The sequence below is a fragment of the Arvicanthis niloticus genome, chromosome 2 (assembly GCF_011762505.2).
Source record: "Arvicanthis niloticus isolate mArvNil1 chromosome 2, mArvNil1.pat.X, whole genome shotgun sequence".
NCBI classification, from domain to species: domain Eukaryota; kingdom Metazoa; phylum Chordata; class Mammalia; order Rodentia; family Muridae; genus Arvicanthis; species Arvicanthis niloticus.
This window is the reverse complement of record NC_047659.1, coordinates 60,634,954-60,659,658: the sequence shown is the minus strand read 5'-3', so window position 1 is coordinate 60,659,658 and position 24,705 is coordinate 60,634,954. Positions and strand designations below refer to the sequence as shown.

At 38.8% G+C, this 24,705-nt stretch overlaps 2 protein-coding genes and 2 pseudogenes across 2 annotated transcripts; all 4 read right to left on the bottom strand.

The window, feature by feature from the left end:
* Window positions 1–2,363: 2,363 nt before the first annotated feature.
* Window positions 2,364–2,990, bottom strand: LOC117703152 (olfactory receptor 5M8-like; annotated as a pseudogene).
* A 14,729-nt stretch (window positions 2,991–17,719) lies between these two features.
* LOC117703709 (cleavage and polyadenylation specificity factor subunit 4 pseudogene) lies at window positions 17,720–18,292 on the bottom strand (annotated as a pseudogene).
* A 2,910-nt stretch (window positions 18,293–21,202) lies between these two features.
* LOC117703151 (olfactory receptor 5M5) lies at window positions 21,203–22,078 on the bottom strand. Its single transcript, XM_034494652.2, has one exon. The coding sequence runs from the start codon at window positions 22,076–22,078 to the stop codon at window positions 21,203–21,205; it is 876 nt and encodes a 291-aa protein (XP_034350543.2).
* A 1,894-nt stretch (window positions 22,079–23,972) lies between these two features.
* Window positions 23,973–24,705, bottom strand: LOC117703150 (olfactory receptor 5M11-like). The gene is given in 2 exon segments (XM_034494651.2): window positions 23,973–24,085; window positions 24,088–24,705. Coding segments are annotated over 2 exon segments (594 nt in total). The 5' UTR covers window positions 24,569–24,705.

Below are 24,705 nucleotides of genomic sequence, written 5' to 3'. Positions count from 1 at the left end.
TCAGTGTTTTTGACAGTGAAATGGTAAACCCCATCCCTCCACTTGATGCCCTGTCATCTACTAAAGGTGGACTCTACAAGTTCCCCCTCCCCACTGTTGAGCATTTCATCTAAGGTCCCACCCTTTGAGTCCTGAGAGTCTCTCACCTCCAGAGTCCCTGGTAGAGTCTAGAGGCTCCCCCTACCTTCTACCCATGGAGGTTACATATTTTCACTCTTTCTGCTGGTTCTCAGGGCTTCTCTCATGTTCCAGCCCCCACCAGTACCCGATCATGTTTCCCTTTTTCCCTCCCCTCACATCTCCTACCCAGATCTTTTTCTCCCTCTGCATAACATGATAGCTTTCTTCTCCCTCCCAAGTGGGATTGTAGCAAATTCACTTGGGCCCTATAGCTTGTTAACTGTCTTGAGTTCTATTGATTGTATACAGGGTATTCTGTACTTTGGCTAATATCCACTTATTAGTGAGTACATTCCATGCATGTACTTTTGGGTCTGAGTTACCTCACTCAGGATGATATTTTCTAGTTCCATCTATTTGCCTGCAAAACAGATTATGTTGTGATCCTTAATAAATGAATAGCATTCCATTGTGTAAATGAATCACGTTTTCTGTATCCATTCTTCATTTGTGGAACATCTGGTTGGTTCTTTTTTTTTTTTTTTTTTTTTTTTGGTTTTGTTTTGGTTTGTTTTGTTTTGTTTTCCCAGTTTCTGGCCATCACAGAAAGGCTGCTATGAAAATAGTGAAGCACATGGCCCTGAGGTTTGTTTGGACATCTTTTTGGTATATGCCCAAGAGTTATGTAATTGGGTCTTCTGATAGATTTATTTCCAATTTTATGGAGAACTTCCAGATTGGTTTCCAGAGTGGTTGTACCATTTTGCAATCCCACCAGCAATGGAGGAGTGTTCCTCTTTTTCTACAGCCTTTCCAACATGTGCTGTCATCTGACTTTCTGATTGGTGTAAGTTGAAATCTCAGGATCGTTTTGATCTGCATACTCCTGATCACTAAGGACTTTGAACATTTCTTTACCTGCTTCTAGGCCATTCAATGTTCCTTTGTTGTGAATTCTCTGTTTAGCTCTATACCCCATTTTTGATTGGGTTGTTTGGTTTTTTTTGGAGTTCAGTTTCTTTATATATTTTGAATATTAGCCCTCTATTAGGAGTAGGGTTAATGAAGATGCAAAGATGATTCAATATACAGAAGCCCATTAATGTAATCCACTATATAAAAAAACTCAAAGAAAAAAATCACATAATTATATCATCAAATACTGAAAAAGCGTTTGACAAAATACAACACACCTTCATGTTAAAATTATTGAAAAGATAAGGAATTCAAGGTCCATACCTAAATATAATAAAAGCAAAACACAGCAAGCCAACAGGCAATATCAAATGAAATAGAGAGATACTTGAAGTAATCCCAATAAAATCAGGGACAAGACAAGGCTGCCCCTTCTCCCTGTATAGTACATGAAGTTCTAGCTAGAGCAATAAGACAACAAAACGAGATGAAAGGGATACAAATAGGCAAAGAAGAGGTAGAGGTATCACTTCTTATAGATGATATGATACATAAGCAACCCAGAAAAATTCTACCAGAGAATTTCTACAGCTGATAAACAATACCAGCTAAGTTGCTGAATATAAAATTAACTGAAACAAATCAGTAGCCCTCCTTTATACAAAAGATAAAGATGTCATACAGACCCTAAGAGAACACAAATGCAAGCCCAAGCTACTATACCCAGCAAAACTCTCAATTACCATAAATGAAGAAATCAAGATAGAATTTATTCTTTAATCTTTTTTTTCAGTCCAGACTTTATCCTTCTGCCAGTCTACCCTCCAACTGTTTCACATTCCAAACATCTTCCCCCCATCTCAAAGTGGATACCCCCATCTCCCCAAAACACACACTCTGCCAGTCATCCCCACTCTCTTTGGGGCCCAAGTCTCTCAAGGATTAGGTGCATCTTCTCTGGCTGAGTCCACACCCAACAGTCCTCTGCTGGATATGTGTTGGGAGCCTGCCTGGTTGCTGTTCGTGTATGCTGCCTGGTTGGTGGCTCAGTATCTGAGTGATCTTGGGGGTCCAGGTTAGTTGAGACTGCTGGTCTTCCTCTCAGGTTTCCCTCCTAATCAGCTTCTTCTAGTTTTTCCTTAATTCAACTACAGGGATCACCAGTTTCTATTTGTTATATACAATTGTCTGCATCTGACTCTTTCAGCTGCTTGTTGGGCCTTTCCTAGGGCAGTCATGATAGGCCCCTATTTGTAAGCATACCATAGCATCAGTAGTAGTATCCGACATTGGGGCCTCCCAATGAGCTGGATCCTAATTTGGGCCTGTCAGTGGACCTCGTTTTCCTCAGGCTCTTCTCTATTTTTGTCCCTATACATCTTTAACAATTTTGGGTCAGAGTTTTTAACTCTTTTAATCAGTGGTGGATCAGCACAATAGAAATGACTGATTCCATTGTGGCCACAGAAAGCCAGGTCTGTCCATATGGTCTCCATCAGACCAGTAAGTGCCCCATACACATAAGGCACTGTGATTAGAGATGTGCATACACTCTGGGACATCTTGCTACCATAAAGCAGAGGGTTCCAGATGGCCATGTAACAAACAAAGGCCATCAGAGCCAGGATGTAGATTTCAACATGGACCAATGCAATGAAGAGGTAACACTGGACCAAGTATGCAGGGTAGGAGATAGTTTTACTCTCTGAAACGAAAGTCTGGAGCATGTTTGGGGTCACACTTGAAGAGAAGCTCATATCCACAAACGATAAATGGCTCAAGAAAAAGTACATGACTGTGTGGAACCTGACATTGGCCTTGATGGAGCAGGTTACCTGCCACTGTGTCCACATATACCACCAAAAACAGCACAAAAAAAAGAGAATCTGAAGCGCCACATGGCTAGTAAGTCCCAGGAGGATGAACTCAGTCACAGAAGTGAAGTTTCTCTTCATGATGGACTACAAAGAAAAATAGAAATTTTATTATGGAATAGACAAGCCATAAAGAGGTAAACAATTTAAATATTTTGTTAGAATTGCCCCTCTGCATTCTTTTTCCATTACCCTTTTTTCCCTATCAGTCTATCAGTAGACTTCAAATTCATGTTTTAAACATTATCAAACACACATTGTCTTCTAAGTCTCAACCTGTTTAAGACTCTAGTCTTTTAAATTTTGTTTGTATTTTCTCTTGAACCATAAACCATAGTCTAATTTAGACTTCTTACTGATCTTCATTTCTGCTCTGTGTATTTTACTTTTACACCTCATATCTACTTCTAATTCTAAGACTTTCCACTCATTGTAAATGGACAAATGAATTTTACCATTTCTGAGATACAATTTTTTAGATAATTTTACTAAAAGGAGGAATAACCATAAGAAATTGTGTGATAACATCGATTATAGACCAAACCATGTAAAATCTTTTATGCTGTGTATATAAATATTAAAAAGGGTAATTTGCAATTATTTTATGTCTTTATAAATTATAATTTATATTTTATATGATAAATTTCCCAATTAGTAGAAAAATATCATACATTAATTATTTGGAAAAACTTTATATCAGTTTTTCAGTTAACCTAGTAAAAATTATACAGGTTAATTATTCAAATATCAGATCTGGATTGGGATGTAGAGTGACTTAGTTCAGGATGTTATCTACAGTTGTGGAAGTAGACAGATGCCCAGTGATCATTCATCACAGACTGGGATTTCAGAGTCTTAGCTAAACATTCAACTATATCCCAGAAGTATATAAATATTACTTCTCAAAGTAAGAATTTGTCTTGAAGAATAGCACTTGGGGGGTGGGGGGAGAAAGGCAAACTTAAATCAAAATATAAAACAAACAAATAGCAATTTTTCCATGTTTTCATTTGTTCTCAATCAGATTAAATACTGAGATCTGACTGATTGAGATTTAGAGACCACTGAGGCCTGCGGGTAAGTGCACCCAGGAGCCCCCCAGACACATTCTGGGGGATCCATAGAACCCATAGCCAGCGCTAGCACGCCCTGTCCGCCGCTCGCCCCTCCTGCAGTCTGAGGCCTGCGGGTAAGTGCACCCAGGAGCCCCCCAGACACATTCTGGGGGATCCATAGAACCCATAGCCAGCGCTAGCACGCCCCTTCCGCTGCTCGCCCCTCCGGCAGTCTGAGGCCTGTGGGTAAGTGCACCCAGGAGTCCCCCAGACACATTCTGGGGGATCCATAGAACCCATAGCCAGCACTAGCAGGCTCCTTCTGCTGCTCGCCCCCCCTCCGGTCTGAGGCCTGCAGGGTCTGAGTCCCAGACCAGACCTCTACCAGGTCTGCAGTTGTGTGGACCCCGGATTCCACCTGAGACATACTGGAAGGTCCGCTCAACCCAGAGCCACAGAGGAACAACTGAACTCAGAGTGTCAGACAACATACCCTGAGATATCCAAGAGGAGACACTGCACCCAGAACAGCAGACATCTAGCTGGACTGCTACCTTGGAGGCACCATATCCTGAGGCATCCTAGAGATACCACTGTAATCAGGGCAGCTGGAAAAAAACCACAAAGACATCTGGACTCCTAGAAGACCAAACAAAAGCGAGACAACTGGAAAGACAAGCTTCAATCAGAGAGAGAAGTACAGGTAGCACTAGAATTAACCAGATGGCAAAAGGCAGGCGCAAGAACTTAAGCAACAGAAACCAAAGTTACATGGCATCATCAGAACCCAGTTCCCCCATCATAGCAAGCCCTGAACACCCCATCACACCAGAAAAGCAGGATTCAGAATTAAAATCACTTCTCATGATGATGATAGAGGACTTTAAGAAAGACATAAATAACACTCTCAAAGAACAGATAGAAACCCTTAGAGAGGAAACACAAAAATCCCTTAAGGAATTACAAGAAAATGCAACCAAACAGGAGAAGGAATTAAACAAAACCATGCAGAATCTAAAAACGGAAGTAGAAACAATAAAGAAATCACAAAGGGAGAACACCCTGGAGATAGAAAACTTAAAAAAACGATCAGGAGTCATAGATACAAGTATTACCAACAGAATACATGAGATGGAAGAGAGAATCTCATGTGCAGAAGATACCATGGAAAACATAGACACAACTGTCAAAGAAAATGCAAAATACAAAAAGCCACTAACCCAAAATATACAAGAAATCCAAGACACAATGAGAAGGCCAAACCTAAGGATAATAGGAATAGATGAGGGGGAAGACTCCCAACTTAAAGGACCAGTAAATATTCTCAACAAAATTATAGAGGAAAACTTCCCTAACCTAAAGAAAGAGATGTCCATAAATATACAAGAAGCCTACAGAACTCCAAATAGTTTAGACCAGAAAAGAAATACTTCCCGCCACATAATAGTCAAAACATCAAATGTACAAAACAAAGAAAAAATACTAAAAGCAGTAAGGGAAAAAGGCAAAGTAACATATAAAGGCAGACCTATAAGAATTACACCAGACTTCTCACCAGAGACCATAAAAGCCAGAAGATCCTGGACTGATATCATACAGACCCTAAAAGAACATAAATGTCAGCCCAGACTACTATACCCAGCAAAACTGTCAATCATTATTGATGGAGAAACCAAAATATTCCATGACAAATCCAAATTTACACAGTATCTCAACACAAACCCAGCACTTCAAAGGATAATTGGTGGAAAACTCCATCACAAGGAGGGAAACTACAACCTGGAAAAAGCAGGAAAGTAATCTTCCAAAAACCATAAAAGAAGGTAGCTACACAAACATATCTCCACTGCCAATAACAAAAATAACAGGAAACAAAACTCATTTTTCCTTAATATCTCTTAATATCAGTGGACTCAATTCTCCAGTAAAAAGACATAGACTATCAGACTGGATACGTAAACAGGACCCAACATTTTGCTGCATTCAGGAAACGCACCTCTGTGGAAAGGACAGACACTACCTCAGAGTAAAAGGTTGGAAAACAATCTACCAAGCAAATGGTCCCAAGAAACAAGCTGGAGTAGCGATTCTAATATCAAATAAAATCAGTTTTCAACCAGAAGTAATCAAAAAAGATAAAGAAGGGCACTTCATATTCATGAAAGGAAAAATGTACCAAGAGGAACTTGCAATTCTCAACATCTATGCCCCAAATGTAAGGGCACCCACATACATAAAAGACACTTTACTAAAACTTAAAGCATACATTGCACCCTACACAATAATAGTGGGAGATTTCAACACCCCACTCTCAGCTATGGACAGATCATGGAAACAGAAACTAAATCGAGACACAATGAAACTAACAGAAGTTATGAACCAATTGGACTTAACTGACATCTATAGAACATTTCATCCTAAAACAAAAGAATACACCTTCTTCTCAGCACCTCATGGTACCTTCTCGAAAATAGACCATATAATTGGTCACAAAACAGGCCTCAACAGATACAAAAAGATTGAAATAATCCCCAGCACCTTATCAGACCACCATGGATTAAGACTTGTCTTTGACATGGACAAAAACATCAGAAAACCGACATACACTTGGCAACTGAATAATGCTCTACTCAATGATAACTTGGTCAAGGAAGAAATTAAGAAAGAAATTAAAGAGTTTTTAGATTTAAATGAAAATGAGGACACATCATATCAAAACATGTGGGACTCATTGAAAGCAGTACTAAGAGGAAAAATCATAGCTCTAAGTGCTCACAAAAAGAAAGTGGAAAGAGCATACATCAACAACTTGACAGCAAACCTGAAAGCATTAGAACAAAAAGAAGCTAGTATACCCAAGAGGAGTAGACGGCAGGAAATAGTCAAACTCAGGGCTGAAATCAACCAAGTCGAAACAAAAAGAACTATACAAAATATCAACAAAACCAGGAGCTGGTTCTTTGAGAAAATCAACAAGATAGACAAACCCTTAGCCAGACTAACCAAAGGGCGCAGAGACAGCATTCAAATTAATAAAATCAGAACTGAAAAGGGAGCCATAACAACAGAAACAGAGGAAATTAAAAAAATTATCAGATCCTACTACAAAGGCCTATACTCAACAAAATTGGAAAATCTGGAGGAAATGGACAATTTTCTAGATAGATACCAGGTACCAAAGTTAAACGAGGAGCAGATAAACCACCTAAACAGTCCCATAACACCTAAAGAAATAGACACAGTCATTAAAAATCTTCCCACCAAAAAATGTCCGGGGCTAGATGGTTTCAGTGCAGAATTCTTTCAGACCTTCAAGGAAGACCTAATACCAATCCTCTTCAAGTTATTCCATCGAATAGAAACAGAAGGAACACTACCCAATTCATTCTATGAAGCTACCATTACACTCATACCTAAACCACAAAAAGACCCAACAAAGAAAGAGAACTACAGACCAATCTCTCTTATGAATATTGATGCAAAAATACTCAATAAAATTCTCGCAAACCGAATCCAACAACACATCAAAACAATTATCCATCAAGATCAAGTAGGCTTTATCCCAGGAATGCAGGGATGGTTCAATATTTGGAAATCCATCAATGTAATCCACTACATAAATAAACTCAGAGAGAAAAACCACATGGTCATATCACTAGATGCTGAGAAAGCATTTGACAAAATTCAACATCCCTTCATGTTAAAAGTCTTGGAAAGATCAGGAATACAAGGCCCATATCTAAACATAGTAAAAGCAATATACAGCAAGCCAGTAGCCAACATCAAACTAAATGGAGAGAAACTTGAAGCAATCCCACTAAGATCAGGGACTAGGCAAGGCTGCCCACTCTCACCTTACCTATTCAATATAGTACTGGAAGTCTTAGCTAGAGCAATTAGACAACAAAAGGAAGTCAAAGGGATACAGATAGGAAAGGAAGAAGTCAAAATTTCACTATTTGCAGATGACATGATAGTATACTTAAGTGAACCTAAAACTTCCACCAGAGAACTCCTAAACCTGATAAACAACTTTAGCAATGTGGCTGGATATAAAATCAACTCAAACAAATCTGTAGCCTTCCTCTACTCAAAGGATAAACAGGCAGAGAAAGAAATCAGGAAAATGACACCCTTCACAATAGCCACGAATAAAATAAATTATCTTGGAGTGAATCTAACAAAGCAAGTGAAAGATCTGTATGACAAGAACTTCAAGTCTCTCAAGAAAGAAATTGAAGAACATCTCAGAAGATGGAAAGATCTCCCATGCTCCTGGATTGGCAAGATTAATTTAGTAAAAATGGCTATCCTGCCAAAAGCAATCTACAGATTCAATGCAATACCCATCAAAATTCCAAATCAATTCTTCATAGAGATAGAAAAAGCAATTTACAAATTCATTTGGAATAACAAAAAACCTAGGATAGCGAGAACTATTCTCAACAATAAAAGAACCTCTGGGGGAATCACCATTCCGGACCTCAAACTGTACTACAGAGCAGTAGTGATAAAAACTGCTTGGTATTGGTACAGAGACAGAAAGGACGATCAATGGAACAGAATTGAAGACCCAGAAATGAACCCGCATACCTATGGTCACTTGATATTTGACAAGGGTGCTAAATTCATCCAGTGGAAAAAGGACAGCATTTTCAACAAGTGGTGCTGGCTCAACTGGAGGTCAACATGTAGAAGAATGCAAATTAATCCATTCTTATCTCCTTGCACAAACCTCAACTCCAAGTGGATAAAGGACCTTCACATAAAGCCAGGTACACTGAAAATATTAGAAGAGAAGTTGGGGAAGACCCTCGAATACCTAGGCACAGGGGAAAAGTTCCTGAACAGAACACCAATGGCTTATGCTCTAAGATCAAGAATCGACAAATGGGACCTCATCAAATTGCAAAGCTTCTGTAAGGCAAAGGACACTGTCAACAAGACAAAACGGCAACCAACAGATTGGGAAAAGATCATTACCAATCCTACATCTGATAGGGGGCTAATATCTAATATTTACAAAGAACTCAAGAAATTAGACGCCAAACAACAAAATAACCCCATTAAAAAATGGGGTACAGAGCTAAACAAAGAATTCTCAACTGAGGAAACTCGAATGGCCGAGAAGCACCTTAAGAAATGCTCAACATCCTTAGTCATCAGGGAAATGCAAATCAAAACAACACTGAGATACCACCTCACACCAGTCAGAATGGCTAAGATCAAAAACTCAGGTGATAGTAGATGCTGGCGAGGATGTGAAGAAAGAGGAACACTCCTGCATTGTTGGTGGGGTTGCAAGCTGGTACAACCACTTTGGAAGTCAGTCTGGCGGTTCCTCAGAAAATTGGACATAGCACTACCTGAGGACCCAGCTATACCACTTCTGGGTATATACCCAGAAAATGCCTCAACAAATAACAAAGACATATGCTCCACTATGTTCATAGCAGCCCTATTTATAATAGCCAGAAGCTGGAAAGAACCCAGATGCCCTTCAACAGAGGAATGGATACAAAAAATGTGGTACATTCACACAATGGAATATTACTCAGCTATTAAAAATAATGAATTCGAGAAATTCTTAGGTAAATGGATGGATCTAGAAAATATCATCCTGAGTGAGGTAACCCAATCACAAAAGAACACACATGGTATTTACTCACTGATAAGCGGAGATTAGCCCAAAAGTTTGAAACAACAAAGATTCAACTACCAGACGACACGAAGCTCATGAAGAAGAAAGAACAAGTGAGGATGCCTAGGTCTTTCTTAGAAGGAGTAACTAAATAACCAAGGGAGCAAATATGGAGACAAAGTGTGGGTCAGAATCTGAAGGGGGGGTTGTAGGGAGACCATTGTGTCTGGGTATTCATTCCATAGGCAGTCACCAAAAGTAGACGCTGATAGGGATGTCAGGATGGGAAAGCTGACAGCAGCCTGATAAGGCTGTCTCCTTAGAGGTCTCTCAGAGTTGGACATACCCAGAGACAGATAGCCACAGCTATCCATTAATCTGATCAAAGTTCCCAATGGAGGAGTTAGAGAGTAAATTGAGGGAACCGTGAACCATATGGGCTGGTGGCCCTGTGAGGAGAGCAAGAATACCAACCAGCCAGAGCTCCCCAGGGTCTAAACCACCAGCCCAGGTGCACATAGGGAGAGACACATGACTCCAGCTGTATATGTAGGGGAGGATGGCCCTGTTGGGCATAGGTGGGAGACAAGATCATTGGTACCCTGAAGGCTGAGCACTGAGGGGGGGGAATCTGAGGGTGGGGAGGGAGGCTGGGGGTAGGTGGGTAAACACCTTCATAGAGGCAGGAGGAGGGGGGATGGGATAAGGGGTTCCTGGGTGGTGGGGGAAATATGGTAAGGGGATAAAATTTGAAATGTAAATATTATATCCAATAAAAGAGGGGAAAAATAGAAAAGTGGTTAGAACCAACATTCTTAATAAAATGTCAGCCCTCTTTAAAAAAAAAAACTATCTTGATACTAAAATTTGTTTTGAGAATTGTATATTGCAGAATGATCAGCCTTGGTGTATCTACTCAACAAGCAAGCTGGGCAGACCTGCTCAAACCTCTGAGGTCCGTGAATTCCATCTGGAGGCAGCGAAGACACAGCATCAGAGGATTGTCAACTTGCTCTCCCCCCCACTCCTCTTCTAATATCTCAACGCCCATAATCAGCTTGAAGAAGCTAATGATGAGTCAGCGCCCCTATTCCCTGGGCATGGGGACTAAGGTGGTAAATGTTGGGCTGTCTCCCTAGGGAAAAGTAGTGGTTTTGTCGGAATAGAGAGGATTAGCTAGGGTTTATTGCATAGCCATAACCTATTAGTAGAAATCTGTATAATTAATATCAAGATGAAGATATAAATTCTTAAATGGCACCAATTTACTTTGTTTACAAATTTTAAGGTTTTCATTGGCATGAGCTTCTTAGTGATATAAGAGTGAGATGAATATTGTTACTCTCATAGGCATTGTACCAGTATAACACACTTAGGAATACAAAGCTTAGACCCAGTCCTTCTTTAACTTTTTTAACTGATTTGAGATGGTCAGCCTGTGAGTTAAGGGACTATAGCAAATTCATGACTTGGAGTTTATTATAAGGGTGTTCTCTATGTTTTATTTAGAAATAGCTGAGTGGAGTTAACAGGCAACAGTCCAGATTACCTTACATGGATAGCTGGTTTTCAAAACATCAGAAATCCTTAGAATTGACATGACAAACATTTCAGTATTAATGTTCATTTTCATTAGAGACCTGTCTGCTCCGGAAAGCTTCCTATGTTAAATTCTAAGAAGAAATTGAGCATCCTTGGAGTTACTCCAGTTGTGATGAGACAGCCACTAGGCAAGAATTGCCACTTTCCTTCTACAGACAAATTACTGTCCAGAAAAGGACACACTTGCAGAATAGTCGACTGATTATATCTGCCTAGACAGAGTAATCAGCCCTCAATAACTCTGCAGCACTAAGGTCTGTCAGATGATCCTGGGCCAGAAGGCAGAAGAACAGATGCTCCAACGTTTTGAAGTAGAGCGAGTGTCCAGGTGTTCAGAGGTCTCTATAAATTGGCTAAGTTTTAGAAGCTATGCTTTGTGCTTCCCACAATTATAGTCAACTCAGTCATTCTGGATTTCTGATGGGGTTGAAAACTTATAGCTATTTACTTTGAGAGAAAAGATCTGAGTGTATGGTCATCAGCTGACATTCATCCTAAAGCCAAGGAAAAAGCCAGGTTCAGAACTAAGTGTTTTAGTTAGGATAGATAACAGAGGTGCTGGTTAGTCAACAAAAGGATGGACTGGGTATTAGGACTATCTTGTACCTCACTGGTACAAATAGGCATAATTATGCTCTAATTGTATTTTGAGAGAAAAGTTTCCTTTTAACAGGAAGGGTGATGTGTAGGAGGAGCTAAGGTGGGAGGAGTACTGAGAGGAAGAAAAGGAGTAAGAAGAGGAGAAGAAGAAGGAGAGGAGAAGCTAGGTGATGAAAGAGAGATAGAGGGGGGAGACAGGGAAGCAGATGTTCATGTATCTCCACCAGTCAAAGATAGTTGATATATCTAGGTTGGGTAGTGGGTTACACCTCTGATTGAACAATACCAAACTTATAAAGCCTATGATTAACATTTCTTAAAAAAATGTATAAATGCAAAATGAAAAGGGGGCATGGGATAGGGGTTTTCTAAGGGGGGGGAATGGGGAAACGGGATGGTATCTGAAGTGTAAATGAAAGATCTAATAAAAAAATATATATTTTTATTCAAAAAAAAAAAAGATTTAGAGACCAATTTTAATTACTCCTCTGTAAAATGTCCTCGCCTACCCCCTCTTTCTCTCTCTGTGTATGTGCTGTTTTCTCTCTTTCTATAAATATGTGAGAGAGATAGATGACAGATGATAGATTGATAGATAAATCATGTTCATGTGTATATAAATATAGATATAAATTTAATTTCAGCATTTATTTGAGAAATGGCATGTATATATAATGTCAGGTGGCCTTGAATTTACGATCTTCCACTTGGGCACATGACTATTTATTTAATATATAAAACACAAATTCTCAGACCTTAAATCTTAGTACTATAGGTACACATAGATAAGCCAAAATATATATGATTATATAGTGATTATCTAGCTACAGTTGACTCTTATGAATAAATGCTTGCATTCTATGAAAACTAAAATAACACCAACAACTTATAAAGCAGTACTTTGGCTATTTTCGAATAACTTACCTCTAAAGAACTATGGAAGTAGAAAAATAAATGGGCCTTCAATGCTAATAAGGAAGATGTTTGCATATATATATGGTAGACAATTTTCTCTGCAGCATTAAAAATAGAAAAAAACCTGACATCATCAATCCCTCCACTTTCAAGTCTCAGTAAGCAGCTCAAGTATTCTAATTTGGGGACAACCACTGTCCTACTTGAGATGGCATTGTGTAATCCAGCAATCAGCATTAGTATAGAAAAAACATGTTCCTTTCAAAATTACCAGTATGCAAATATTTTAGATTTTTTGGCTGTTTATTTCATATTGTTATATGTTTAGAAAAATGCAAGAACAAATGAATAAAAAGTAGAGAAATTTGAAACAAGTTCAATTAATTCCGAAAACTTCTGTAATTTGTCATTTTCCTAGGCTATGCTATGAATACTATAGTCACTGAATTTCAGAGGTTATATATTCCTAATATGTGTGTGTGGTGTGTGTAGGTGTGCTTGTGTTTGTCTTTGTGTGTGTGTGTGTGTGTGTGTGATTAGTAAAGCAGCTTAGCTTCAATAACATCATATTTAACAATTTTTAATGACTAATGTTGATGGAAACTTATTAAATATTGTATATATCCATCGTCAAACCATTTACATGAAAGAGCTGAGCTATAAAATAGGTAATCAATTTCCTTCAATTGAAAAACCTATTAGATACACTGGCTGACAAAGTAGGCATAATACGAGACTGTGTTAGTTCATTCTATTTCATGAGTAAATATTCACTAACAAGAGACAAACACATTACATGTTTACCTCTAAATAAAACAAGAAAACAAAAAAAGTGGTTCTTTCCCCTGAGTATTTGTGGTTTTTTCAAACAATTCTGCTAGTTTATTCATTTTACAGTATAATATCATGCACAGTAAAATATCTCTAGTAACTCTGAGTTAAAAGCCAAGAGATATCTATGTCTATTAATGTAGATAATTATTAACCTCAAGTTATTAGCATTTCCTTGGATGTGGATGCAGAGAAGTAGAGGTTTTTGAAAAATTAAAAATGGCACTGGAAAGACTTCATGAGCTAGATAGATGGTGCTTGTCTGCCTTCAGTCACTGCTGCCCTCCTTGGAAACAAAATCATTTCTCCCTACAGAAATTTTAGCTTCCCTTCATATATGAAAAAATGAGTCAAAAAACATTATCCTCTTATCATTATTTAGATTAAAATGTGTTTGCTAGTTCTCATTTATGTCAAGCAAATTAAGAGAAAATATGTCCATAGAACATTCCATACTCATCTTTTCCTGTGTCACTCAGCCACTTCTTTTTGCAATCTAAGAAACCATAATTTGGGTATCAATCAAATTTTCTTTAATGAGTTTTTCTTCTTCAAAAAATTGTGACCTCATTATTCATATGATAAAATTCACAACGCCAATTTTACTACCCAGTACAGACGCTGCTTCCTCAAGATAAACACTTTAAAGAATTTAGTTTATTAGTTTAACGTTTTTACTCACAAAATACTTGTAAACTGTTCTAACTTTTCCTCTTACCTCAAATTCACAACTGAAAGAATAAATGTGAAGGCTCTGTCAGCAGTTAAGAGTATTCTTTTAGTTTTTCATAGTTGGGATGACTGCCTGACAAAACAATGTTAGAGAGGAAGGGTTTATTTTGACTAACATTTGAGGTAAAACTTCTTCCTAGTATGGAAAGTGAAGTAGCTATCCATACTGTGTCAGTAGTCCAAAGGGGGAAAGAGAAGAATCGAGTGTTCTTCTTGCTACTTGATTTTTCTTTAGGATAGGACCAGAGATCACAGATAGTGCTTGCCAGAGTTAAGGGTACTCTCCTCACCCCAGTTAACCCATCTAAAAATTACCTCATCAATATTCCAATAGGTCTATTACTGAGGTTACTTTAGATCTAAACAATTGACAGTAGCCAGTCTTTTGTAATTATGCATCCCATATTTGGAAACATTTACTGTGAGCTAAAACTCTTTTATTCACAGAACCTGAATTGGTTTCTACCAATTGGAAAGCTACAGTGACACCTTCATGAAAATAGTGTTACAAATAAGAACAGTGCTCTCTCCTGGACATAACATGGCTGTTGAAACTGTGACTTTACAACAGCTGTGTTACCTACACAAGATCTACTCATGATCAAGTCAGAATAAATCCTGGTTACATTATCTCCATCCCCCTACCCCTACCTTACTAAATAGATGTTGGCCATGGATTAACAAGGATGGAGCATCATTTCTTTGTGTATGGAATAGCAACTGGCAGAATTCTTATCCTCTAAAGGTTTGCCTGTTGCCAACCGCTCTATCCCCACGTTGGGCACCAAAAATGTTTCAGCCCGAAGCTACCACATGCAAGGGGCCAAAATGTCCCGGACCTCTCTGTCAATGTTGGAACCCGCACTGCCAAAAGCCTTGGGGGCTAAACTGTTAGAGCCCAAACTGCCCCAAATTGTTCCGGTCTATGGGTCGGGGTTCAGCAAGAGAGAGAGTGAGGTCGAACTCAAAGAATGGAGTCCAGACAGAGTATGATTCAATCCCGCTTATTCATCAGTCTCTCTTCTTCTCTCCAAGTCCCTGGTCCCTAGTTCCTAGTCCCTAGTTCCTAGTGCCTCCAAGTTCCAAGTTCTTTCTCCAAGTGCCAAGTACCTAATTCTCTTTTGCAAGTGTCTAACCTAATTTCTAGTTCCAAGTTGTACTGTGTCCATATTCTTCCTCCAAGTTGTACTGAACTCTTCTGTCTGCCTCTCTCCTTTTATAAGTCTCACTTCTAAGCCATGCCTCTAAGTCACACCTTTAAGTCATGCCCTTAGGCCTTCTCTCTAAATCTGATCTCTAAGTCACACCCTTAAGTCACACACCTTTAAGTCTTACACACCCAAGGAAAGATCCTGGGTATCTAAAACAAGATGTTATCAGAGTGTGCCCAGCTGTTGTAGGCTAATGCAATCAAATCTCTTATCAGGGTATATGGCTCAAAATGGCTGCAAGGATGATAGCCGCCTTCTGTCGGCTGCCCACAATTGCCCATGCCCATGTACATACAGGGATCTCTACCTGAACTTACTAATTTAGAAACAAGTGAAGATGGAACAAGGTATATTGGCAGCCAACATGGAAAGAGTTAGAGTTGGGCGACAGAGGTAGATAAGATCATATGTAGGTGAACATGAGTATAATATTTTCAAAAATAAAGAAAATGGTAAAAGGATTTAAATATTTTTCATCCTTGTTCACAAAACAGAAATTCTTCCTTTTTTCTGTTACTCTTTATTCACAAGTGAGAGAACCAATTGGCGATTCTTTCTACAGCTACAGATCTTGTACCTGTTACTCTTCTTCCTGTTGTCATCAATTCTTAACAAAAATAACAGGGGAATAATTATTTATTTTGGCATATGGTTCCAGTAGATTCTGTTCATTGTGGCTTTTACATTCAGTTGATGCAATTCTCAAGGCATGGTACCAGGAGTTTGAGACAGCTGATTACCTTGTGTCCATGGACAGAAAGTAAAGTAAGATGAATACTGCTTCTCAACCACTTTCTCCTTCCTTTTGGTCTGGGATCCCAGCCCATGGATGATGCCATCTACATTTAGAATCAATTTTTCCTTTTCTGTTAACCCATAAAGTTAACCAGCACATTCAGTTTTGTAAAAATCACATTCTTTCTCCTTTTGTTTATTTGGCAGCTCAAAAACCACAAGTGAATGCACATAGTCCTACAGAGGCTTCATGCTCCAGGGTAGGAAGATACCCAGGGTGGGGCATTTTCTCAGAGGTGACACAGAGGTGAGGAAGTATTGTGGATAGCCCTGTACTTGTATTTTGAGGTTAATTCCATTTTCCTGGGAGGGGCTGCAGAGGAAGAGTGAATCAGTACACAGGTGACTTCTATTGAACCTTCTGCCCACCTTAATTTGTAAAATAAAGGCTAGAGCCAGTGATTGGGCAGAGAAGGGGAAGTGGAAAAATAATGTTTGGTGGGAAGAGAGAAGAGGGGAAGAAGACAGAGGAGGAAGACAATGGAGGAAAAGATGACAGAGGAGCAGGAGGTACAAGGACAAATGTGTGACTTGGAAAACCTGCAAGTAATAAGGGTCTCATAGCTGAGGAATAGAGTAGTGTAGTGGTAAATCTGTACAATCAAGGTGTGCTGCATGTATTCATAATTATTGAGTTGTGTTTCCTTTGACGGTCTTATTTGGGTTGGAGATTTACTCCAACAGGGAAAAACTCCGTGAGGTTGGTACTAAGGAGGTAAATAAACAAAATAATTCATTAAAAACACATAAAACAGATACTATCTCAGTTTTGCTAATGATTCTTTCATGGAGATTATATTACTTCCTTATATTTATTAGGTAAGAATAAAAATTCAGCAAGTATCTGGTCTACAGAGTACAAAATAACTATATTTATGGTGAAATATGTTCCTGTATGTACTCTTCAGCACATTCTGGATCACAATGTGGTCTATATTAAAGTTTACTTTGATTTGGTCTCAAAAGTCACAACAGTGGCAAAACACATTGATTTTTCTCCATTACTGGTTATCACAAAATCAACTAGGCTACTACATAATTCAATTTGCAGTACATTTATTGTCAGCCAGTTAAATGTGAAGCACTTTTGAAGGCAAATACCCATGAATGTTGGGGACCACTCTGCTCTCTGTTTGGGGGACAGAAATGTTGAGAACTGCACTACTGTTTTGACTCTGCATGACCCCAATGACCTGCGGGGCTCTCTGCTGATTGGGAGAAGAGTTCTGACTCCTTAACTGGATCAAGGAGGACGACCTTTGTAATGGCGGATTGTTACTTTGTTTTGTTTCTGAGGTTCTAGCTTCAGGTCAGGATGAACGCTTGGTTCAGCCAGATGTTGTAGCAGCCTACAAGGCGAGCAACAGTCATAGAAAAACAATTGGAGCCTGATATGCTGGCCTGCAGTCTAGGGGCTGAGAAGGCCCTCCTCTTTGTTGGAGGCTGTGTCTGCTGTGGTAGTGGAGGTTGTTCAGTGGTTCCCATGGGCAGTTCAAATCAAGGGTGCATGAATTTACATGACGGTCCCTCAGGGCAGAATCCAACCAGGTAGTTCACACAAATGACTCTCCGGGTGTGTCGATGCCTACACAGGGGACCTTGCTTACAGAAGCCACGGTCATACCAAGGGCAGTCCTTGATCTTGGATTCAGGGTCGATATGCAGGAAGGGGCACTCCTTGTTGCTGCATTCCCTGAACTTGGAGTAAAAGTAGCACTCAGGCATCTTGGTCATGTCATATTCATGCAGGAACCCACACTGGTCCCCTTTCTTGCACAGTCCTCTCAGCCAGTGTTTGCACACAACTGTCTTCTCACCACTAATGTGGCGGAATGGACACATATCCCCTTTGCCACAGGCAGCTTTCAAATAAAATTCACAGACAGCAGCCCCCAACTTATCCATGCCTGGGAAGGGCAGCGGCTGCGCCCCGAGCTGCTGCTCCACAGCAATCTCCAAGTCGAACTTGATGTGATCCACGCTGGCAATGATTTCCTGCATGGCGGCAGCGGCAGCCTCCAGCCCTCTCAGCGGCTCTCCGGACTTCACACTACCTCTTCCAGTTGGGGACCACTCTGCCCCACGGCGCCAAAAAGGTTGTGACCTGAGCTACCCCACGTTTGAGGGCCAAAATGTCCCCCGGACCTCTCTGTCAACGTTTGAACCCTTACTGCCAAAGCCTTGGGGGCTAAATCATTAGAGCTGTACTGCCCCAAGCTGCTCCAGTCCACGGGTTGTGGTTCAGCAAGAGAAACAGTGAGGACGGACTCGAAGAATGGAGACAAGACAGAGTGTGATTCAATCCCGTTTATTCTTCAGTCTCTCTTCCTCTCTCCAAGTCCCAAATCTTGAGTTCCTAGTCACTAGTTCCTAGTCCCTAGTGCCTCCAAGTTCCAAGTTCTTTCTCCAAGTGCTAAGTGCCTAATGTCTAATAATTCTTCATCTGAGTTCTCTACTCCAAGTTGCACTCCAAGTTGTACTCTCTAAGCTAATTCCTAGTTCCAAGTTGTACTGCCCAAGTTCTTCCTCCAAGTTGTACTCCAAGTTATACTCCAGAGTGCCTAATAATCTGATGCCTGATTCTCTGTTCTCCAAATTGTTCTGAACTCTCCTGTCTGCCTCTCTCCTTTTATATGTCTCACTTCTAAGCCACGCCTCTAAGTCACGCCTTTAATCATGTCCTTAGGTTTTGTCTCTAAATCTGATCTCTAAGTCACACCCTTAAGTCACACACCTTTAAGTCTCACACACCCAAGGGAAAATCCTGGGTATCTAAAGCAAGATGTTATCAGAGTGTGCCCAGCTGTTGTAGGCTGATGCAATCAAGTCTCTTATCAGGGTATATGGCTCAAGATGGCTGCAAGGATGATAGCTGCCTTCTGTCAGCTCACCACACATGAGAGTGTGAGTCAACAAGAATGTTAAGAAGGAGAAAACCAGCTTTTTGGATATGCTACTGTCACACACAAATTAAGAGATACTATGGATTTTAAAATGCATGTTCTTTCTCTTTGTCATATGAGCATGTGTGGATATGTGTAAATGTTTTCACATCAGTTTCATAAAACATCTGACATAAAATGTATATTATGCTTATAGTATTATGTATACCATCATCTGTGTCTTCACAGTTTAAGTATAGAGCATACATAGACCCTGAGATCTGAAAAAATAGGAATAATAAAGTGACTGATTTTTCAATATTAAACATTTGTTTAGATAGCAGTATATATGTTTCAAAGAGAATCAAGCAACTAATAAATATTGTAAAATAATTTTCAAATGTTTTTTAACAGAATGTATTAACAATATGATGTTCAAAGTAGAGCTATTTGAATTCTATCACATGGCATAAATGATTATGTGGCTTAATATAGAATAAAAAACCTGAAAAAACTGACACTTTTCTATAGCACTGAACAGAAATTTTTGAAAAGCAAAGAAAGAGTATTTCTATTGAGCAGAATAAGAATTTTCTGTGGAATTCTCTTCTCTGTTGATATCCAAGCCAACAAATGCAGTTCCAAATTGATGGCCCAATACCTGCCTAGTGAAACATAGCAACTTTGTGTCCAAGCCATATAGCTGACTTCAGTATACTGAGAAAAAATTGGCACTTCTTCCACTATTTAAGCACTTTGACATTCTTGTATTATAACACCCAGCAAATTGTATCATCTGCTTTTATTTTCATTACAGTGTTAGAATTTCTACAAAATAAACTATCCCAAGACTCCTGAAAACTCTCTTGATACTAGGAGTAATGCATAGCTATTGAAAGACTTATTAAACACTGGTTGTATTTGTTAGCCCACAGCACAAGCAAATTTACCAAAAATATAACTAAAAAGAAAAACATTGGTTTCTTTAGCCTAATAAATTATTTACAAAAGAAGGAAGACATCTCATTCTAAAATTATGAATTGTTCTATTCATAGTACAAAACAATAGTGGATCATATTTAAACTGAGGTACAAATATCAAACATTTGGTCCATTCTGAAACTGATAGATTAATAAAGAAATAAGTAAAAATGTAAAAGATTTTTGGTTGTATAAATGTGAAACGTCACTAGTTAATTCTACGACAAAAAGATTATAAAAGTAGCCATTTTGCTTTGTGGAAACTCTTCTTCTCAAGTAACCTGGATCTAGAGTTAATACATAGCATCTGAAAAGATTGTTGAGCAGGTTAAAAACACATTTAGGTCTTGCAGAGAATGAGGGGTAAGTTTTCAGCCCCCACAGGGTTGCTCTGATATTCTGCTTTACCAGAGAAGTGTTTCATTAAAAGTGATTCTTACAAGTAGAAGGAAGTAAGCAAATGGAAGGTATCAAAACTGAACGTGGTAAGTGAGATTAAAAGGTACACCTACTGAACATCCTGTAACATGCTACAATCTCAGCACACCTACCAATAGTCTTGTAATATACAACAAGGAAACTCTTGGAAGAAATCAGCTTTGACCTTCAAAATATATTTAAACAATTTTGTGTCTATGTATACAAACATAATCAAACATTTATTTGTGGATATAAAATTCCTAAAAGTTTTTAAAACTGCTAATAGTCAGTCTGGGTATTAAGAATGAGAGCTGAGGCTGGAGGGCAGAAATAGTTCATTCTTTCACTTTTATGTTTATATTAAAATTGCATATTTACTGTAATAAATGTATAATTTTCATAATGTAAAACTCATATATAAAGACATGAATGTAAAAGTATATAACAGTAGAATAACAGTCTCCCATATTTACACATGTGTTGCACTTCCACATAGTACGTAAACTGTTTATCTTCATACCTTTATAGTATATACTTTGAATAAAAGAATATGGATTTTCATGTTATATATAAAGTGAATTTCTACAAACAGTGGATGTCATTTTCATAAATAAAACTTTTATTTAATTTATAAAGACAGGACAATTTCTACTTTGAAAGCACATTTCTTCTGACCAGCTTCCGAAAGGTCTAAAGTGAAAGGTCTAAAATACATGCCGAATAGAGTCCCATAAAACACAGTCACTGCTACCAGATGAGACCCACAGGTGGAAAAGGCTTTGCGCCTACCTTCAGCAGAACGCATCCTCAAGATGGCAATGAGAATGAACAGGTAGGAAATGAGGATTATGAGCAGGGAATTGGAAAGATTGAACCCTGCTACCACAAACATTGATGTTTCCTTAATGAATGTGTCAGAGCAGGAGAGTCTGATGAGAGGAGGGTCAGCACAGTAGAAGTGGTTGATGATATTGGAGCCACAGAAGGTCAAGCGATATGTCCACATGGTTTCCATCAGGCCACTAAGGAAGCCATAGATATAGGGACCAGCAATCAGACGCACACATGCCCCTTTGGACATCTTGCTGCTGTAAAGCAAAGGGTTACAGATGGCCATGTATCTGTCATAGGCCATCACGGCTAGCATATAATATTCAGTAATCACCATAGCAATGAAAAAGTAACACTGGACTAAACAAGCAGCATATGAAATTGATTTCTTCTCTGATAAAAAGTTCACCAGCATCTTGGGAGTCACATTGGTAGAATAGCACAAATCCAAACATGACAAACTGGCAAGAAAGAAGTACATAGGGGTATGCAGGCGTGAATCTATCCTGATCAACACCATCATGCCAAGATTCCCTCCCACAGTGATCAGATAGATCACCAGGAAGAGCACAAAAAGCAAAGGCTGCAGCTCTGGACGATCTGTTAATCCCAAGAGAATAAATTCAGTCACCATGGAGTAATTGCCTCTGACCATTTTCTTAGGTGCCAGCATGTTCACTTAGATGAGTTAAAGAAGGGTAAATGAAATGCAATGTTAGACATTTTCTCTCTTTTTTCCTACTTCTCTCTTATTATTCATCCACACACAGATATTGCTAAGGTCTGAGAATATCAGAGCTAGTCCACTGGATTTTCAAATCTTTAAAAAACAAATACAACCTTTGGTGTTCTCTCTCTCTCTCTCTCTCTCTCTCTCTCTCTCTCTCTCTCTCTCTCTCTGTGTGTGTGTGTGTGTGTGTGTGTGTGTGTGTGTGTGTGTGTGTGTGTACCCTTGCCTTCCACATTGTTTTTATTGGGACAGGACTTCAGCAGCTCTTGTTATTAAATGATCTGACAAGTTTGCTTTTCTGGATTTTATTGTGTCTCTGCTTCCCATATCAACACTGGAGCCCTGAAGTTACTGACACATTATCACAACCAACTTAAATGAATTCTAGGGAACAAATGTTCCTCGTACATGTGGTAAAGTGGCAAAGGCAGGTGCTTTACCCACTGATCTATCTCCACAGCCTAGGCTGGTATTCTTACATAGATCACACATAGCCCCATTAGCTGACAGCACAGATGCAGATCATGCTCACCCAGACAGTACCACAAGTTACCAAATTGCTTTATGATGATTGAAGTAATCATGGTGCAGTAATAGGCCCAACTGGGATAAACTTCCAAGTACACACTATAGTTTGTTATGAAACAGTGGTCTTCTTAATAAATTAGGAGAGATTTATCAGTGACTCATACTGTGTGTATATGTAGAAGCCTCATTTAGGAGATTTTAACTCCCTTGTATCAAGAAAGAAAGAAAGAAACAAAGAAAGAAACAAAGAAAAAAAACAAAGAAACAAAAAAAGCACAGATTTAAAGATACCAGAAGTAAATCCTCTCCAGAATCAATTTTACTACTATGATTTTAATGTTTCATAATATAGCATCTCTGTAGAAATACAAAAGTATAAAGTTACAAACTGGGGATAGCAAAGATCTATATTAGTTACTAAGTAAAGGATATTCATACAGCAGTCGGTATTACACACAGAAAAAATTTAAACACTAATAATTAGGTTGAGGTTTCATTTTCTAATAAATTTATTTTTTCACCTGTTCCCTCCAAATCAGATGTTTCACAAAACATGACAAAATTTGGCATTCTGTTCTGGTAGTAGAGCAGAAATTAGAATTAAATCTCTCTAACTGCATGTAGAAAATGCTACTGTCTTTGTTATAGTAAAGCAAAAATTAATGAAAGGAAATGTAATTAATTTTAGTGCAGAGGGCAGAATGTGCTTTTGTAATTAACACAGTGGTAGGGCACAAGGAAAGAGATTCATCTACCTCTTCACAAAGTTGTCCTTCCAGGATAAGAACGTTCAACAAGGAAGGAATAAGAAATGAATGAAATGGAAGTACATAAACAGATTAACTTACATGTGACATATGAAAATATTAAAGAATCTATAAAATAAATAAACATACTAGAATCACTAAGATAGACTAATCTTCAGAACAAAGCAGAAACATTTACATATAGCTACAACACATTCTTGTAACAGATATGGACTAAGCAATATGACATAAGACATAACATGAACTTATAGTCCTGAGCTAGGTTTGAGCACTGATTTGCATTTATAATCTTAACGTGAGTGCTGGAGAATTTTATGAAATATTTATAAGAAATTCTGTTTTCTTTGGCATTTCAATGGGGCTATGTGAATTATAAAATTAAGTAGCCAAGGTGGTTTTAGATGAACAATAACAAAACATGTACTGATCTTACTGAATAATTATTATACAACTTGAAGATTATACGCATATATGATTTTATCTTATTTTTATGTGAAATAGAGCTGTTGATATACTCAGCTCCCTTAAGCAATAAGATATTCTCAGAGAAAGAAGATCTGGCTTACTCCTTCAGCTGATTTGATCCTTAAGATGGCAGCAATAAGGAAAGCATAGGACACCAGGATGATTGTGAGGGAGCTGGAGAGATTAAACCAGCTGATATTAACATGGCATGTTCTTTAATGTAAGTATCAGAGCAAGACAGTTTAATGAGTGGTGGATCAGCACAATAGAAGTGGTTGATGACATTGGATTTACAGAAGGTCATACTGAAGGTCAAGATGGCTTGGAATAGCCCATCTGAGAAACCATAGATATAAGGACACATGGCCAAGCACATGCAGACTCCCCTAGACATTTTCACACTGTAACACAGAGGATTACATATGGCCACATAGCGGTCATAGGCCATGGCTGCCAGCATGTAAAACTCTGTGAAGAGAAGAGCAATGAAAAGGTAACACTGGACAAAGCAGCCAATGAAGGAAATTGTCTTCTTGTCTGATAAGAAATTGGCCAACATCTGAGGGGTAGCCATTAAGGTATAACACATATCCACAAATGCCAAATTACTGAGGAAGAAGTACATAGGTGTGTGAAGGTGGGAATCCAGTCTGATCAGGACCATCATGCCCATGTTGCCTAAGACAGTGACAAGGTAAACAAACAGAAACAGCACAAAAGGAGAAGCTGGAGTTCTGGGCGATCTGTGAGCCCCAGTAAAATGAATTCTGTGATTTTAGTGCTGTTTGTGAGGGGCATCTCCTGAGATCT

What these genes read in the sequence shown, in the direction of transcription:
- LOC117703151 (XM_034494652.2), bottom strand. Translation starts at nt 22,078, where the DNA reads ATGCTGGCACCTAAGAAAATGGTCAGAGGCAATTACTCCATGGTGACT.